General features: G+C 42.6%; 1 protein-coding gene and 2 long non-coding RNA genes across 3 annotated transcripts; 2 read left to right on the forward strand and 1 right to left on the reverse strand.

The window, feature by feature from the left end:
• Positions 1 to 6,275: 6,275 nt before the first annotated feature.
• LOC140583096 (uncharacterized) lies at positions 6,276 to 7,461 on the reverse strand. The gene is made up of 3 exons (XR_011985885.1): positions 7,352 to 7,461; positions 6,786 to 7,005; positions 6,276 to 6,677 (listed from the first exon to the last, which is right to left on the reverse strand). It is a non-coding gene; the product is annotated as an uncharacterized lncRNA (long non-coding RNA).
• LOC140583097 (uncharacterized) lies at positions 7,375 to 7,930 on the forward strand. Its single transcript, XR_011985886.1, has 3 exons — positions 7,375 to 7,515; positions 7,611 to 7,799; positions 7,904 to 7,930. It is a non-coding gene; the product is annotated as an uncharacterized lncRNA (long non-coding RNA).
• Positions 7,931 to 7,955: 25 nt separating this feature from the next.
• Positions 7,956 to 8,830, forward strand: LOC140582729 (N-lysine methyltransferase KMT5A-A-like). The gene is made up of 2 exons (XM_072707042.1): positions 7,956 to 8,127; positions 8,214 to 8,830. The coding sequence occupies exons 1-2, from the start codon at positions 7,956 to 7,958 to the stop codon at positions 8,828 to 8,830; spliced, it is 789 nt and encodes a 262-aa protein (XP_072563143.1).
• Positions 8,831 to 18,459: the final 9,629 nt, after the last annotated feature.

Here is an 18,459-nt window from a genome sequence, read left to right on the forward strand (position 1 = left end):
GCGTGTGGCCGGTTTAAGCCCAGCCTCAGCACCTCTGCGGGTCCTTGAACAAGACCCTCAACCCCCAGCTCCCTGGGTGCCGTTAATTAATTATATGTATAACTGAGTTTGATGTGATACTAAGCCTAGCTAAACTCAAAATGAATAAATCACAGGGCCCTGATGGCATCTTACCTATAGTCTTAAAAGAGATGAGGGATATTATTAGCCAACCTTTAACTTTAATATTCCAGAAATCGTTATCTGCGGGTGTGGTACCATCAGATTGGAAGCATGCTAATATAACACCCATATTCAAAAAAGGGGATAGAAGTAACCCAGCAAACTATAGGCCAATCAGTTTAACTAGCATTACTGGAAAAATAATGGAAACTATAATTCAAGTGAAAATGGTAGATTACCTGGATGCAAATAACATTATAAAGGATAGCCAACATGGATTTAGGAGAGGTAGATCCTGCTTAACGAATCTGCTTGAGTTCTTTGAGGAAACTACAAGTGAAATTGATCACAAAAAGGCCTATGATGTGATTTATTTCCAGAAGGCCTTTGATGTTGTCCCCCACAAACGGCTCTTGCTAAAACTTAAAGCTGCAGGGATTTTAGGAACTGTGGCAGCTTGGATCAAAAACTGGCTAACTGACAGGAAGCAGCGAGTAGTTATTAGAGGCACTATGTCACAGTGGGCCTCCGTTCATAGTGGGGTACCACAGGGTTCAATTTTAGGACCACTATTGTTCCTAATTTACATTAATGATATTGACACAAATACATACAGTAAACTGGTTAAATTTGCAGACGACACCAAGGTGGGCGGTGTAGCAGATACTGATCTAGCAGCAGAGAGGCTTCAACGGGATCTGGATTTAATTAGCGAATGGGCTGATACTTGGCAGATGAAATTTAACACAGATAAATGTAAGGTAATCCATGCAGGGAGCAGAAATATAAAGTACAGATATTTTATGGGTTCCACTGAAATAAAGGTAGCTGATTACGAGAAAGATCTCAGTATGTATGTTGATGCTTCCATGTCCCACTCTCGCCAGTGTGGTGAAGCAATAAAAAAGGCCAACAGAATGTTGGGTTATATCTCTAGGTGTGTGGAGTTTAAGTCAAGGGAGGTGATGTTACACTTATATAATTCCTTGGTAAGACCCCACCTAGAATACTGTGTGCTGGTTTGGTCACCATACCTCAAGAAGGACATTGCTGCCTTAGAAAAGGTGCAACGAAGAGCTACGAGAATGATTCCTGGTCTTAGAGGAATGTCTTATGAGGAGAGGTTAGCGGAACTGAATCTGTTTAGCCTTCAGCAAAGGAGACTAAGGGGGGATATGATTCAGGTCTATAAGATTCTAACGGGTCTGGATGCTGTTCAGCCAAATGACTATTTCAATATTAGTCTAAATACTAGAACTCGTGGCCATAAGTGGAAATTAGCGGGAGAACATTTTAAAACAAATTTGAGGAAGCACTTCTTTACACAGCGTGTAGTTAGGGTATGGAATAGTCTTCCTGCTAGTGTAGTGGAAGCTAAAACCATGGGTTCCTTTAAATCAGAGCTGGATAAGATTTTAAGAACTCTGAGCTATTAGTTAAGTTCTCCCCAAACGAGCTTGATGGGCCGAATGGCCTCCTCTCGTTTGTAAATTTCTTATGTTCTTATGTAAATAGTTGGATTAAAAGTAGTTGCATTATTGTAATATTGTAACCCTGTGGGTTAGCAGACTTGGGACATGACTGAAATCCCTGCGGGTTTGTGAAATTGGGATTACATGAATGTCTGCATAAGCAGTATTGCTGAAACCTGAAAGGTGGCCCTAATATACTGAAGCTTTTAAATAAATAAATAACAAACCATCCCCTGGTGTAATACGGATGTGACTGGACTCATTATAAAACACAAATACTGAGCTTTAATTTCATATATAGTCTGCCTGTGTGGCCTTTCCCCGTTTCATTTTTTTTTCTTCTGCTTATTAGTTACTTTCAGTTATTTTTTAATTTATCCATAAATAAATAAATAACCCCTCCGGGCTGGCCGGGTTAAGCGCTCCTCGTGGCGGCGTGCGATCCCATCCAGGGTCCTCTGTGGTGGTTCGGATAGCAGCGGAAAATCACTTTTTTATACTTTTTTTTCAACACCCGACATACCCTGCGAAAGGTACAGCGATTCTGAGCAACTTCCCCATTATGATCCTATTTAGATTTCCCCGTCTTTACCCTGAAATTACAGCCCAAATTGCGCCCCCCACACCACACGCCTCGCTCTAATGCACAAACGCGGTCGCAAGCCGGTCTTAAAGCACCAGCATCTGAAAACCCTGTGTGTTCTACGAATTTCACGTTGTTCTATCCGTACTGACAAGGGCACACTGACATACAGTGATTACTAGTAGCAGCAGACTAAGTCTTTAATGTATCTAATTTTTTGATATATTGCTCTTACAATAGTGGGGCTATCCTCGTTTCTTGATAAAAATAAAATAAAGTTGTAAAGTATATGCACATTACTGCTTTTCTCCTATGCCCTTTTAAAAATTTAAACTGGGTTTTTCTGTGCATAAAATTGTGGTTGGTCTGTTCAACAATAAATTAAACTGAGCATTCCTTCTATGTAAAAAGTATAATATCCCCAAACAGACCCCTTGTGTTGCTGGGTGTGAAGTGGTTGAGCGGTTGCACCTCCTGTATTGATTGCTCTCTGCCTCAATCACTTCACACCTATTATATGTTTTTAGTTGGGATTAGCTGGGGCTATCAAAATGCAAATAGAGACACAATAGATTTCAGTTTTTCTGTCTATATGTCAATGATTAGAAACAAGTCTTCAGTTTGAAGTACTGTTTTAATTGATACTGATATGGGCGGGTTTAGCTGGGGAATTCATCTGATTTTGGTGATGTCACTGGTTGGTACATGCTTAAATAGTCTGACCCCAAGACACAGGCTTCACAACTGTATCTTGTCTGTACAAGGCCAGTGACTGAATCTTTTTGCATTTCACTTTGAGAACTCCAAAGACAGAGACATGGCTTCTTCTGCGTAAGTACACTTTGGTCTGATGATGTAATTTTGTGTAATATTGGATGACTGCTATGCAAAATCTGTTTATCTGGTTATTACCCATTGGGGAAAAAAGTTTTAATAACCCTAATCTCTTTGTCGTAGTCTACCTGTCAAGAGGCACTTCCTCCTGTGCCCTTTCTGCAAGAAGACCCACTTCAGTCTCCCTGTCCACCTGAGGAGAGTATGTGTTGCAGACTCACAAAATTCTTGAGGTCACACTCATTTATTAGCAGTCCTGCAAAGTACAACAAATAGACATCAGGGCAACAGCGTAACAGACGTGTCTCACCAGCTCTGAATGCGCTTTACTCTGCGCTCCCTGCGGTCACATCCAAATTATATCCATCGTATGTTTGTCTGTTCACGAGAGCCGACACGGAGGGGAAACTAGGATATATATATATTAGGGGTGCACCGATTGCAGTTTTCTGGCCGATCAACGATCACCGATCCTTAGGCAACCTTACCTGCCGATCTCGATTTTTTTTTGCCGATCTTGTTTCTTTCATAACTAAAAGACAGTTACTTCAATGTTTCCATTTTTATTGAGTAAATTGATATGAATACTCACAAAACATGAGGTAGTGTCCTCAAATATAAATGAACATATAAATGAGCATTGCTGTTTGAACTACAAAATCATATTTTTTCTTCCAGACTTTAATTTCTCTAATTTTGTAAACAAAAATATATATATATAGCTGTTATGACACACTTGTCCAAAAAATAGGAAGGGAGGCAGCCTGCACTGCACCTCTCTCGGGAATGGGAGAAAAGGCTGATTTAACCCTCTGGGGCCTAGGGGTAGGAAACACACTTTCACTGACTGGGGCATGATCACACATTTCATCACACTTAATTCATGGCAAATAAATTATTTCTTATATATTTGTTTTGCCATTACACTCATCTTTATTTTAATATATATTGTAAATATGTCAGATTTTTGTTAAGTTTGAAATTTGACATCAAAGTATAGACATTGCAAAATGCAGTTTGGAACACTTGCAGAAACATTATAAAAGTACATAGTAAGCAATGCTGGCAGTTTGTTTTGATCCCAGATATCTGATCACCAAAGTCTTGGCTACATGAAGATGACTAAATGGTGTAGATGCAACATTAATTTGGATAAATAAATAAGAAAAACCTAACTCATGTAACTATTTCTGGCTCCTTTCATTGAATATGTAGCAACTTTCATGTGTATGAATGAGCCATTGTCACCTGGCCACGTCCCCAACCCCCTTTTATGGCGCTGAAGGGGATGTATCTGGATCGCGTTTCACCGTTGCGCTGTTAATCAAATTACCATGCGAATGCGATTTGAATACGCGCTAATGCGGCTATTTAGAATGTGAATAGCGATCTTCGGGTGACAGCGGTACTACACGCCCCCGATGCAGGTAAAACAAAGTAAGATGACATGGTTTACTTTTTTGCCGATTTAACCTAATTAAAAAAACTTTAATACTTCCGACAATGGACGTTTTGAAAAGAAGACAGATTACGGATTTAGCCAGCGTTTTTTTCATGATTATACATTAAGATTTCAGCGAGATATTTATAAACTGAAATAGACGCGAAAAGTACGCGATGTCGTCGACGACATACTCGATCCCAAAGAGTTAAAAGCATATAACTAAGATCGGTGGATCTCATGGGAATATGGTCGATTTCTGATCCCCTCAAATTAACGTGATCGAGGCCGATCGATCGGTGCGCCGATCGATCGGTGCACCCCTAATATATATATATATATATATATATATACACACATATATATATATATATATATATATATACACATATATATATATATATATACACACATATATATATATATACACACACACACATATATATATACTGTGTGTGTGTGTGTGTGTGTATATATATATACACACACACATTTTATCAATATATATATGCACACACATATATATACCGTTCCTGTTGTACTGCTGCCATGTAACGGTGATTATGTTTCGTGTGTTAGCTTAGCAGCCCGTTTATATCGTTGCAATATAAACGGGCTGCTAAGCTAACACACGAAACATAATCACCGTTACATTAGACGAAAGGGAAGCGTCTAGCGTTACATTTTGCACTATATTACATGTTATTTTTATACTATAACCCCACTAAAACCAGATAACGACACCAGCTTACCTGCAAAGTACAACAAATAGCCATCAGGGCAACAGCGTAACAGACGTGTCTCACCAGCTCTGAATGCGCTTTACTCTGCGCTCCCTGCTGGAGTACTCCGTTCCTGTTGTACTGCTGCCACCTAGTGGACTGGCTGGTGTAGTTGCGAGTGAGCCCAGAAACAGACTGCTTGAATTTCCTAACCCTTTAACTAAAAGAAACAATGTTTAACTCTCCTTTTTTCCTCTTCCTCAGTACCTCTTACTGGACTGAGGCTGCTACATATGCATGCAGAAGGCATTGGAGCAGGAGATTTTGGCGGTTGTGGAAGCAGCAAAGATGGAGGCGATGGAGTTGCTGCGACACGGCCGGGTGTGGGAGTACGACTTCCTCAAGGCACTCGTGGGGGACGCTGATCCCATCAGCAGGTATGTGCTTCACTTCATTCTATTCCGTTGACTTCACAATTACTTAATTATCATTGATAAAATTTGTTACATTTATTCCAATTAAGTAAATCATTTTGTTTCACAGGGTGAATAGGATGGTCCAGGAGCTACAGGCTAGAGGGAATTCTGTGCTGAACATTCCCCTTGCTGTGGCGGCACCTGCTGTGGAAGAACCTGCTGTTCCCTCAACAGCTGGATCATCTACAGCAAGTGATCCGGAGCCTGTGACCAGTTCTGAGGGAGATCTATACCAGTGGTAAGGGCCTGCTTTTAAATAACAACTGACAATATAAATTGTACAAATTGATGTTTCTGATATGAGAGGTACATACATATAACTGTATCTAGTGTGTACGAAACAAACTTGCTCATTCTGATCGTCTCGCTGCCCTTCAATTCAGCCCCTCTGTGAAGGTGAAGATGTCCATGGTGAGGCGGAACATGGAGAAGAAAGGTCTCTACAAGAAACATTCGTTGGACCATCATCTGCTTAAGTCATTTGCCAATTATTTGGAAAATGATTTAGCAAACGAAAATTTCAAAAAGGAGGTGAGGAGAATAATGATACATTCATTTATATACACGTGTGCATTGTGTGAGTTGTTGTTTATTATTTCTCTTGGCTTATAACAATACCATATAACAATTCCAGGTGGAGAACATGGCACGGTTTATGTATTTCATAAACCCATCCAAGCCCAGCTTGGAATTTGTCAAGAAGCACGAAGATACTCGGAAGTTCTTCTCTGAACTGTCTGGCCTGTCGAAGCAGACACATCAGAATTACTTAAAGAGCATCAAAAGGTCAGTGGTGGTTCACAGCAATTGATAAAAAAAAATATGCATGCATCAAATTTCAACTCACTTCAACTCACTGAATTTGTTATTCTTTTTAAACAGGTTCCTGAAGTTTCATACGGGAGGGACCGACCTGTGCTTTCAGGACGAGGAGCTGCACAGGCACTGTGTGAATTTCATACAGTTTCTTTCGACAGTGCAAGCTGGCTTTTCCAAACAAGTCAGCAGGGAAACCACAAAGAAGAGGTTAGCACTTTCTTCTCTACTGCTTATTGTGTCAATGTATCCATGTATTTTGTTGAATTATGTCCTAACCTCTTCCGTTCTTTCATCAGATTTGAAATCCTGACCCGGGGCTGTGTGACACCAAGGCAGTGCCTAACTGTCCTTGATGCTGCCAAGCCCGACTTCCTCAGGATCATCGGCAAGGTGACAGGACCGGAGGCCATTCCTGGCTGCGATCTCTCCAGACAAGAAAGACAGTTGATGTTGTACTTCTTGGAGGCTGTTTTGGTCCTGAAGCACCAGCAGCGTCCTGGGGTGGTGGAGAATATGACCGTAAGTATACTTTCTAGCACAAGAGCCAATCCTTATGGCAGCAGAGTCGATTTTAAATTTTATTTTCATGCTTTTATCTCAAACATCTTGTCCCTTATTTGATTCTGTTTTTTGTAGGTGAATGAATGGGTGAGACGGACACGTGACGCAGCCTACGGTGGACACGTTGTGGTTGGGGTGACCAAGCACAAGACTGCGGCGGTCTTTGCATTGTCGCAGGAGGAGGAGATGGTAAGATAGCAACTGCTTTTAATTTATCCTAAGCTTGGGGAATTTTAAACGTGATTGAAATTGTAATTTTATTTGGTTGTTTGTTTACTTACTTGCTATTTTATTTACAGTGGTTCGACTTGTATTATACTGAGGTCAGACCTGCCATGTTGATTGGAAGACAGAGTGACCTTAGTAGTGAAGACAAGTTCTTCATCTCTTCCTCTGGCAACAGCATTTACAACTGCTCAAATGACCTGCGTCACCTGCATGAGAAGTAAGGACAGTTTACATACAGCTTTGTTTACAAAAGTTTTCTTACATTCTTGTGGTGAAAGGTGATATGTCAACATCTGATATGTTTTGTTGCAGGTACAACCTCCCGAACATCACAAGTCAGATGGCCAGACGGGCATTTGAGACTGCCACCAAGGATATGTCAGATATGGCGGACTACCTCTCCCATAGCATGTCCACGGCAGAGAGACATTACCGGATGAGGGAGTCCAGAAATGTGATCTGGGCCCGCATGCTTCTCAGACACATTGCTGGTGAATCTGAGTAAGTAAAGTCCTTTCTTGTAACTTTCTGAACAATCTTGATGGATTAACAATTACTAATTCCGTCTACATACTTACGTTATTAAATTTCTTTCTTTGTTTTAGTTCTAGTCCGGATGAGCGAGCAGCTCAGACCTCAGGTTCCAGATTTCCAAAGATGGACGAGGTGGCTGCCTATGACCTATTCATGATGTCATTTCCAGTGACCATCGATGGAACCTGCCCAGGGAAGTCGGCACGCACTGACCTCGTGGGGATTACCCATGAACGTCCGTGCTATGACCGCTGGCGCGCTGAGCAGAAGGCGCTTCGGATGCAGCATGTCATAGGTGAGTAAAGTTTCTATAACTTATTTCAAGCATCTAGATGCATCTAGACTAATGCATGTTGACTAATAATTTGGCTTTCTTCACAGAGCACTTCGGTCGACGTCTGCCAAAGGAGAGCAAGGTCCATGCCTGGATGGAGAAGCAGGGGTGGACTGTCAACCACCCAGATGTTCAGCTGCTGCTGAAGCAGTGGAAGCCTCCTGGTTCGGTGGACACGGCGATGGACTGCAGAGTGATCAGGAAGCTTGTCAGAAGTCAGAAGTGGAAGGGACTGACCATTGTGGAGACTGAAGAAAAGGGCAGAAGTGTGAAGACAAGAAGGAAGTTTGTCGCTGGTGAGGTAGTCTGTGACTACCATGGCAGGCAAGTCACGCGGCAGGAGGGTCTTCGCATCCTCAGTCACACCACGGAAGGACAGAGTGGACTTGTGTTCTTTTATCAGGACACGAAGGGGCTGGCCAAATGTATCGATGCCCGTGATGAGCGATGTCAGTGCCATCCGGGCAGAGATACATTTGGGAGGCTGATTGGTCACTCGGGTAAGCGGGCAAACCTCCGGCCAAGGCTTTACTCTTTGGACAACCGGGACATCCTGCTCGTCCTGGCATCGAGGGACATTGCCGTGGACGAGGAGCTTCGATTTGACTACGGGGTCAAGAAGAGATCCTTTGCTGGCGAGGGACTGGACCTGGACTGGATATGACAAATGCTATGATGCATGCGCAGGATCACGTAGTACAAGGCACAGGACTTCAGGTGATGTACAGGTATTTCTAAAATAACATGATATTTAAAATGACTGGAGTATGTGTTCATAGTCTAATCTCTCTCTCTCCCCCTTTTTCTCTCATGCGCCAAATTTGGCTGGATCTTCAAGAACACTATTGCTGCAGCAACTGAACTTACCGTGGGACTAAAGAAAATTCATAAAGAAAATTCATAGTCCATTAAAATGTAATTATGTAATTCCATGTGAGTGATTTACTTTCTTGTAGAAATTTCCATTGTTTTCCCTGTAAATTTTCCTACAATAAAGCAAGTGTACTATGCACAAACAAACAAAAAGCTCCCTGTTGCTTTTCTTGCTATTAAGGCTCTGCCCCCTTCCCGGACCAGGGGCCTGGCAGCCGCTGGCCGGATCTGGGACTTTAAGCGAAGCTCCCCTCTGAAATATATATATATATGAGAACCACACAACACACTTTGATTCTTACCAAACTAGCTGTTCCAGTATTGGAGGGATAAGGATGGAGACGTTGTCCGTCAGATCATCAGTGGCAGTGGGATCATGTGGAATGTCGGGTACATTATGCAACGGTGTCCCTGTTTTTATATATATATACAAAAGACCCACTCCTGACATGGGGAGATAGTGATGAAAAATAAATATAGCTAAGGGAAAATATATAGATCGTATGAACCGAGATCTATATATATACAAATGACCCACTCCTGACATGGACTTTTTTATACTGTTAATATATATCTATATATAAATATATATCAGTGTTTATATCAGCCTCCCTGGTAAGGTCTATTTGGGGGTTCTGGAGAGGAGGGTCCGCCGGATTGTCGAAACGCGGATTCAGGAGGAGCAGTGTGGTTTTCGCCCCGGTCGTGGAACAGTGGACCAGCTCTATACTCTCCGCAGGGTTCTGGAGGGTTCATGGGAGTTTGCCCAACCAGTCTACATGTGTTTTGTGGACTTGGAGAAGGCATTCGACCGTGTCCCTCGGGGAGTCCTGTGGGGGGTGCTCCGGGAGTATGGGGTGCCGGGCTTCCTTTTAAGGGCTGTTCGGTCCCTGTATGACCGGTGCCAGAGTCTGGTCCGCATGAGCGGCAATAAGTCGGACTTGTTTCCGGTGAGGGTTGGACTCCGTCAGGGCTGTCCTTTGTCACCGATTCTGTTCATAACTTTTATGGACAGAATTTCTAGGCGCAGCCAGGGCGTTGAGGGTGTCCGGTTTGGTGACCTCAGGATTAGGTCTCTGCTTTTTGCAGATGATGTGGTCCTGTTGGCCTCATCGGACCGTGACCTTCGGCTCTCGCTGGGACAGTTCGCAGCTGAGTGTGAAGCGGCTGGGATGAGAATCAGCACCTCCAAATCCGAGACCATGGTCCTCAGCCGGAGAAGGGTAGAATGCTCTCTCCGGGTCGGGGATGGGATCCTTCTGCAAGTGGAGGAGTTTAAGTATCTCGGGGTCTTGTTCACGAGTGGGGGGACGATGGAGCGGGAGGTCGACAGGCGGATCGGTGCGGCGTCCGCAGTGATGCGGGCGCTGCATCGGTCTGTCATGGTGAAGAAGGAGCTGAGCCAAAAGGCAAAGCTCTCGATTTACCAGTCGATCTACGTTCCTACCCTCACCTATGGTCACGAGCTATGGGTAGTGACCGAAAGAACGAGATCGCGAGTGCAAGTGGCCGAAATGAGTTTCCTCCGCAGGGTGGCTGGGCTCTCCCTTAGAGATAGGGTGAGGAGCTCGGTCATTCGGGAGGGACTCAGAGTAGAGCCGCTGCTCCTCCGCATTGAGAGGAGTCAGATGAGGTGGCTCGGGCATCTGATTAGGATGCCTCCTGGGCGCCTCCCTGGTGAGGTGTTCCGGGCATGTCCCACTGGGAGGAGGCCCCGGGGAAGACCCAGGACACGCTGGAGGGACTATGTCTCTCGGCTGGCCTGGGAACGCCTCGGGATTCCCCCAGAGGAGCTGGAGGAAGTGGCCGGGGAGTGGGAAGTCTGGGTTTCCCTGCTCAGACTGCTGCCCCCGCGACCCAACCTCGGATAAGCGGGAGAAAATGGATGGATGGATGGAAATTACCCACTCCTGACATGGACTTTTTTATACTGTTAATATATATCTATATATAAATATATATCAGTGTTTATATCAGTATAAATGTTGTATATAACATGTATAAATAAAATTTTTGTTTTAATTTCAGAATTAAAGGGCACAGTTAAGAGATGTGTTAATGCTTGTATGGGTCAGGCCAAAGCTACACCTTCTAAAGAGAAACACTAAAACGTCAATTATTCAATTCAATTCAATTTTATTTATATAGCGCATTATCACAACATTACATTGTCTCAATGCGCTTTACATTTCTGCCTCGTAAGGACCCCCCATTGAGTAAGCCAAAGGCAACGGTGGCAAGGAAAAACTCCCTAAGAGGAAGAAACCTTGGGAGGAACCAGACCCAAAGGGGGAGCCCATCCTCCAGGGGCCGGCAGATGAGTCAAACAAACAAGATGATATGACTAAGCTAATACAGACAAGATGAAATGACTAAGCTAATACAGGGGTTGAAATATATGTCTCAATGCAGCGGCCGAACGGTGCAGGCACGTGGTGCTTGATGCACGATGGCAGGATTAATAGACACACAGCCGCAGGATGGATGGCGAGGCATCGTGTTGAGCCAAGGGCAGGCAGGTTGGAGGGTAGTTGCCGGAGGTGGAGGTAGTTGTCTTGCAGGCCGCAGAGGCATAAACTCTTCAACGACATTGTGCTCCATGGAGCACACCCCAGAAGGGGTGAGGGAGGAAATAAGAATAATTGTGTATTAGCCAGAGTTGAGGAAATCAGAGGTAGTGCAAGCAAAATGATCGAGTGCAATATTCGTCTAGGCTCCGGCAGATCTGAGTATAGCAGCATGAGAAAGAGGGAGAGACAGGCGGGAACACAGGCATGGGGACTCCCTGAACATCAGCACTCTAGTGTAGAGCCAGAGTGACAGCACTGACGCCTCAGTGTATCCAAAGCCAATGACACCGATCCCCACCCAGCTCATCACCTCATACTGTTAGTCTGACTGGGAGTGAGGGACTAGCTGGAACCAGAACTAGGTTTCCTATACGCTAAGCTATACAAGTGCGTTTTTAATCTAGACTTGAAAAGCGAGAGTGTGCCTGAATCCCGCACATCCGCCGGGAGACCATTCCACAGCTGCGGAGCTCTGTAAGAGAATGCTCTGCAGCCTGCCGTAGCCCTGTCTACTTTAGGAACTAATAGATATCCTGCTCCTTGTGAACGAAGCAGGCGAGAAGGGTTGTAAGGGACCAGAAGATCATTGAGATATTGTGGTGCAAGGCCATTCAGAGTTTTGTAAGTCAATAGTAATAATTTGTAGTCAATCCTAAACTTGACCGGTAGCCAGTGCAGGGAAGACAGGATAGGGCTAATGTGATCAAATTTTTTAGTTTTTGTTAGAACTCTGGCAGCTGCATTTTGTACTAACTGAAGTTTATGTAGGGATCCAGATGGACAACCCGAAAGGAGGGCATTGCAGTAGTCCAATCTAGAAGTTATAAAGGCATGTATTAGTTTTTCTGCATCTTGAAAGGACAGCAACTTCCGAAGCTTGGCTATGTTCCGTAGATGATAAAATGCCGTACTGGTAATGCTATTTATGTGAGCACTGAAGCAGAGGTCGGAGTCTACCAGGACACCAAGATTTCTGACCACTGTTTTAAATTGAGTAGGGAGGCCGCTAGGGTTGGGGTTTACAAACTTATTGCGGGCCTCCTTAGGACCGATTAAAAGAACCTCAGTTTTTTCAGTATTTAACATGAGGAAATTCCTTGCCATCCAACAACGGATGTCTAGCAGACAGTCGGCTAAAGAAGAGAGCTGGGATGCGTCACTAGGTTTAACAGATATATACAATTGTGTATCATCAGCATAACAATGAAAATTAACACTGTAATTTCTAATTATGTTACCAAGCGGTAGTGTATATAGATTGAACAGTAGGGGGCCCAGCACTGATCCCTGCGGGACACCATGCATATCTTACTTTAGTGGCTATGGATGACTCATTGTTTACATGGACAAACTGGTAACGATCAGTTAAATACGAACGAAACCACAGTAGTGCTGTCCCTTTAATGCCAATCAATGTTTCCAACCGGTCCAAAAGAATATTATGGTCTACAGTATCGAATGCTGCAGTTAGATCCAGTAAGAATAATAGCGATATACAGCCACGGTCGGAAGCCATAAGCAAGTCGTTTATCACTTTGACTAAGGCCGTTTCTGTGCTATGATTGGGTCTGAAACCAGACTGATATAGCTCGTTAGCATTATTATCTTGAAGAAAGGAGGACAGCTGGTGAGCAACAACTTTCTCAAGAATTTTAGAAATGAAGGGAAGATTTGAGATGGGTCTATAGTTTCCTAAGTCACTAGGTTCAAGATTTGGTTTCTTTAGGATAGGTCTAATAACAGCCATTTTAAAAGATTTAGGAACATATCCAAGACTAAGAGATGAGTTTAACAAGTTTAACAATGTAGTGCTAATCAGTGGTGCAATTTCCTTAAGTAGATTGGTGGGTATTGGGTCAACAAGGCTAGTAGTGGGTTTGCAAGAGGAAATTAACTGAAGGAGTTCTGTCTGCACTACAGGAGTGAAACATTCCAAGATGTTATCATTAGTACTAATAACACTAGCACTAGCAGAGGATTGGTGGTTGTGTGCAACCGTGGGCGTGCTCGTGATGGTATGTCTAATCGTGGTTATTTTATTATTAAAAAACGCAATAAAGGCATCACTACCAAGAGCTTCTGGGACTTGTGAGTTTAACATTGAACGATTCTTTGTTAACCTAGATACAGTTTGAAATAGGAATTTAGGATTGGTTTTGTTATTTTCTATTAGTTTAGAGAGATACATAGACCTAGCAGTCATTAGTGCATGTCTATACTTAGACAGGCTCTCTTTCCAGGCAAATCTAAAAACTTCTAATTTTGTTGACCGCCATTTGCGTTCTAGCTTTCGTGAAGCTTGTTTAAGTTCATGTGTACGGTTAGAGTACCAGGGGGCAGGTTTCTTATCTCTATGTTTTATTTTCTTGAGTGGTGCTACATGATCAAGAGTGGTACGAAACGATTCTACCATGTTGACAGTTACCTGTTCAAGTTCATTTACACATGACAATTCAGAGGTTAGGTTAAAGGACTGTGGGAGCTGTTCCAGAAAAGTTGCAGCGGATAATGAGGCTATGGAATGTCTAGTATCGTACCTCTGGTCTGGGGCCTTAGGGGAGTTATGTTGTATTTGAAATGTTAAAAGGTAATGATCTGAAAGTAGAGGATTCTGAGGGATAATTGATATGTGTTCTACCAGGACACCATGACTAAGAATCAGGTCTAGGGTGTGGTTACAGGCATGAGTTGGCCCAGTTACATTCTGATGTACACCGACAGAGTCAAGAATGGCAGTAAATGCTTTTGTTACTGGATCACTTTCATTTTCCATATGAATATTAAAATCACCTACAATCAAGGCCTTGTCGGTCGTAACCACCAAGCTTGTTAAGAAATCTGCAAATTCCTTAAGGAAATTGCTATAGGGGCCTGGCGGTCTATACACAATGGCAATGGTGATTGGAGGTGTAGAACTACACTTAGATGTGCCTGCAAGATTTAGAATAATAAATTCAAACGTACTAAAGCTATAACCAGTATTTTCACGCACTCCTAGGTCAGTCTTAAATATTGCAGCAACTCCGCCACCTTTGCGATAGGGGTCGAGGATTATGCCTATAGCTATACTCAGCTGGAGTGGATTCATTTAGTGCCAAGAACTCATTCGGTTTTAGCCAAGTCTCAGTAAGACATAGGGCACTAAGATTAGAATCAGTAATGATTTCATTTACGAGCAATGTCTTAGGAGCCAGCGATCTAATGTTCAGGAGTCCAAGTTTTAGGTTTGCATTACACCTACTATCCAGAGTTGAAATAGGTCTAATTTCTCTAAGGTTTGCAAGACACGAACTACGATGGAATGACCCCCCACGATTAAAACCGCGGGGAACAGACACAGTCTCAATAATATGAAGCCTGGGTGACGACTCTAAGCGACTAGCAGGAGGTCGGTTAAGCCGTTTTACCTGCCGCCTTGGCTTGGCTCTGGTTAGTCAGCAATCTGCCCTAAGACTGTGAGCTATGCTTTTTGACAGGAGATCGGCACCAGCCCACGTGGGGTGAATACCGTCCCTCTTCAAAAGCCAAAGATCTGTCTGTAAAGATGGCCGAAATCCAAAATGGAGCATGTCAGGCACTCATATTCGTCTCGATAGTGATGAAAAATAGCCATGCAGGACTCTTCCGAGGCCTGTGTTAAATTATGATCTTCCATATTAATCTAGGGATTGAAAAACTATTATTTCCGCTCATATTCAGTCTCCAGCAGATATCACTGCAAGAACACAGTTATAGATATTTAGTCATTACACACATCTCAATCTCTTACCCTCAGTTTCAGTGCATTCTTGTCCCCCAACAGACCGGGAAGGCACCTATCAGGCAGCTCCAGCAGAAGTGTTAATTGGGCATTCAGTCAAACAATAGAAATGGCCAGCCCTCCCACATAGCCATAGCTGACAGGAATCATGCAGAGAAACAACCGAGAGACACACTGTGGCACAGCAGTCATGTCGTTTAAATTTGTCCCTGCTAGTTTATTTTCTCAGTTACTATATCAGAAATGTTGAGTGCAGCTTTGTAGTACAGATCACATCTTGGGCAGATCAAAGCATATGACTCTGTGGGCCACAGAAACAGAAAATGCCTGGCATTGGTTTAAACTATTTGTACTGATATGTAAAAAGTTTAAAGGAATTTAAAAAATTAAGTCAACAATGCTAGAGAATGTCTCCTAATTTGAAAGACGCCTGTTTCTTCCTACAAGTCAAGGGATTACGAAAAAAGAGGAAGTCACAAAGAATATTTTTTTTGGTTTGGACCAGTTTTGGTCTTTTTTTGTTTTGGTATGAATTCATGACTTTTTTAAAAAAGAATTTATGGAACTATTTCATTATATTATTCATACATTTTATTTTGTACCTTTGTGAACTTTAAAACATACAGGACTCTTTCGAGGCCCTGTAATGAGAATGACTCACTTTAAATCCTTCAACGAGGATCCATTGGAGGGCAAGTCTGGTGCCAGCAGCCGCGGTAATTCCAGCTCCAATAGCGTATATTAAAGTTGCTGCAGTTAAAAAGCTCGTAGTTGGATCTCGGGATCGGGCTGGTGGTCCGCCGTGAGACGAGCTACCGCCTGTCCCGGCCCCTGCCGGTCGGCGCCCCCTCGATGCTCTTAACTGAGTGTCCCGCGGGGTCCGAAGCGTTTACTTTGAGAAAATCAGAGTGTTCAAAGCAGGCCCGGTCGCCTGAATGCTGCAGCTAGGAATAATGGAATAGGACTCCGGTTCTATTTCGTGGGTTTCCTGATCCGGGGCCATGATTAAGAGGGACGGCCATAATTGTTGCGGAAACATGAGACCAATTAGCCTATTGAATGCTGATTTAAAAATTTTATGCAAAATTTTAGCAAGGCGGCTTCAGGAGACTTTACCTTATGTAATACACAGGGACCAAAACGGATTTATCCTTGGACGACTGGGGTTTCATAATGTTAGGAGAGTTCTTAACATTATTCAGGGTCTGGAGGAAACCTCAGGTAAGGCTCTTTTATCTTTGGATGCCGAAAAGGCATTCGACAGGGTGGAGTGGCCTTACCTTTTCAGTGTCTTGGAACGATTTGGATTTGGGAATAATTTCATAAAATGGGTTAGGTTACTGTATTCAAACGCATCAGCTAAAATTATAACAAATAAGAACATCTCACAGCCGATAAAAATAAAAAGGGGATGTCGTCAGGGCTGCCCTCTCTCGCCTCTTTTGTTTACTCTAGCAATTGAACCTCTGGCAATAGCCATAAGGAATAAGGCAGCGATAAATGGAATATACCTTAACGGTGAGCATAAGGTTGCACTATACGCTGACGATGTTATCTTGTTTGTTTCACACCTGAGTGAGACTATTCCAGTTATTTTAGAGCTGATTAGCACATTTAGTAAAATCTCAGGTTATACGATAAATAATACAAAATCCTCTATTTTACTGCTTAATGAGAGAGAAGCTGAAAAACCAGCTCCACAAGTTTCATCCTTTAAAGTCGTGGAGCATTTCACATACTTAGGGATAGAAATTAGGCGCAAGTTAAACTCGATTGTTAGAACTAATTATGAATCTCTAATGAATGACGTAACAGGCCTAGTAGACAGGTGGATGCCCTTGCCATTGTCCTTGATTGGCAGAATCAATTTCATAAAAATGACTATACTCCCTAAAATATTATAAATTTTTCAGAATGTGCCTTTACCACCACCTGATGATTTTTTCCGTAGGATTAAGAAGATGTTTATTGGATTTATATGGAAAAATGCTAAAGCTAGGATTCGATTGTCTTTGTTACACATGCCATATAGTAGGGGAGGCTTAAAATGTCCTAATATAGTTTGGTATTATTGGGCAACTCAATTAAGGTCAATTAAATTTTATTTCGAAACAGGAGATTCCCCACAGTGGAGGGAAATGGAGTCAGGGGGTCTAAATTTGCCATTACCACAATATCTATACTCTGATAGTATTTCTAACCTAACAAAGAAAAGCAAAAATCCAATCGTTAAAAATATGATTCGAATTTGGTCTAAGGTTCGGAAGTATTTAAAGGAGCCCAATAACTTATCTATATACACTCCAATTTGGGGTAATCAGCATTTTGTTCCGGGAAGAGCAGATACCATTTTCCAGCAGTGGGCGCTAAAAGGGCTAAAGACAATGCAAGACCTGTATAAACCAAATTCTGATACATTAATGTCCTTTGATGAATTAACATCAATGTATAATATAAATAAAAAATATTTCTTCAAATTTCTTCAGCTTAGAAGCTTTGTCAGAGCAAATCGGGCGAAACTGACCAAACCCCCAAAAACTGTTTTGGAAAAAGTTCTCTCTAAGACTAGCCAAAACAAAGGAGCTATATCAGAACTATATAGTTTATTATTATCCAACTCTCCTGAAAATTCAAACTCTAAATTGAGGGCATGGAACGAAGATCTCGCGACAACTATTTCAAAAGAGGATTGGGAATATGCGTGTCGCGAAGCACATAGGCAACTGGTTAATACTCGATTCAGGCTCCTCCAATACAAGTGGCTCATGAGAATTTACATGACGCCAGAATAACTGAACAGATACAATCGAAATGTACCTGATATTTGTACAAAATGCACTGATTCTAAAGGAACGTTGCTTCATTGTATGTGGCAATGCCCTGAGGTTGAAGTATTTTGGGAAGAGGTTAGAAGAGCAATAGAGAAAATTACTTCAAAAGACATTCCAAAAAATCCTATGCTTCTTATTTTAGGCATTTACCCCAAAAAGCACGACTTCACAAAGAATGATCGAGCAATGATAAACATGTGCCTACTGCAGGCCAAAAGACTAATTGCAATAAAATGGAAGGAGATGCACAGGCCTACAC

Source organism: Paramormyrops kingsleyae, chromosome 25 (assembly GCF_048594095.1).
Source record: "Paramormyrops kingsleyae isolate MSU_618 chromosome 25, PKINGS_0.4, whole genome shotgun sequence".
Lineage (NCBI taxonomy): Eukaryota > Metazoa > Chordata > Actinopteri > Osteoglossiformes > Mormyridae > Paramormyrops > Paramormyrops kingsleyae.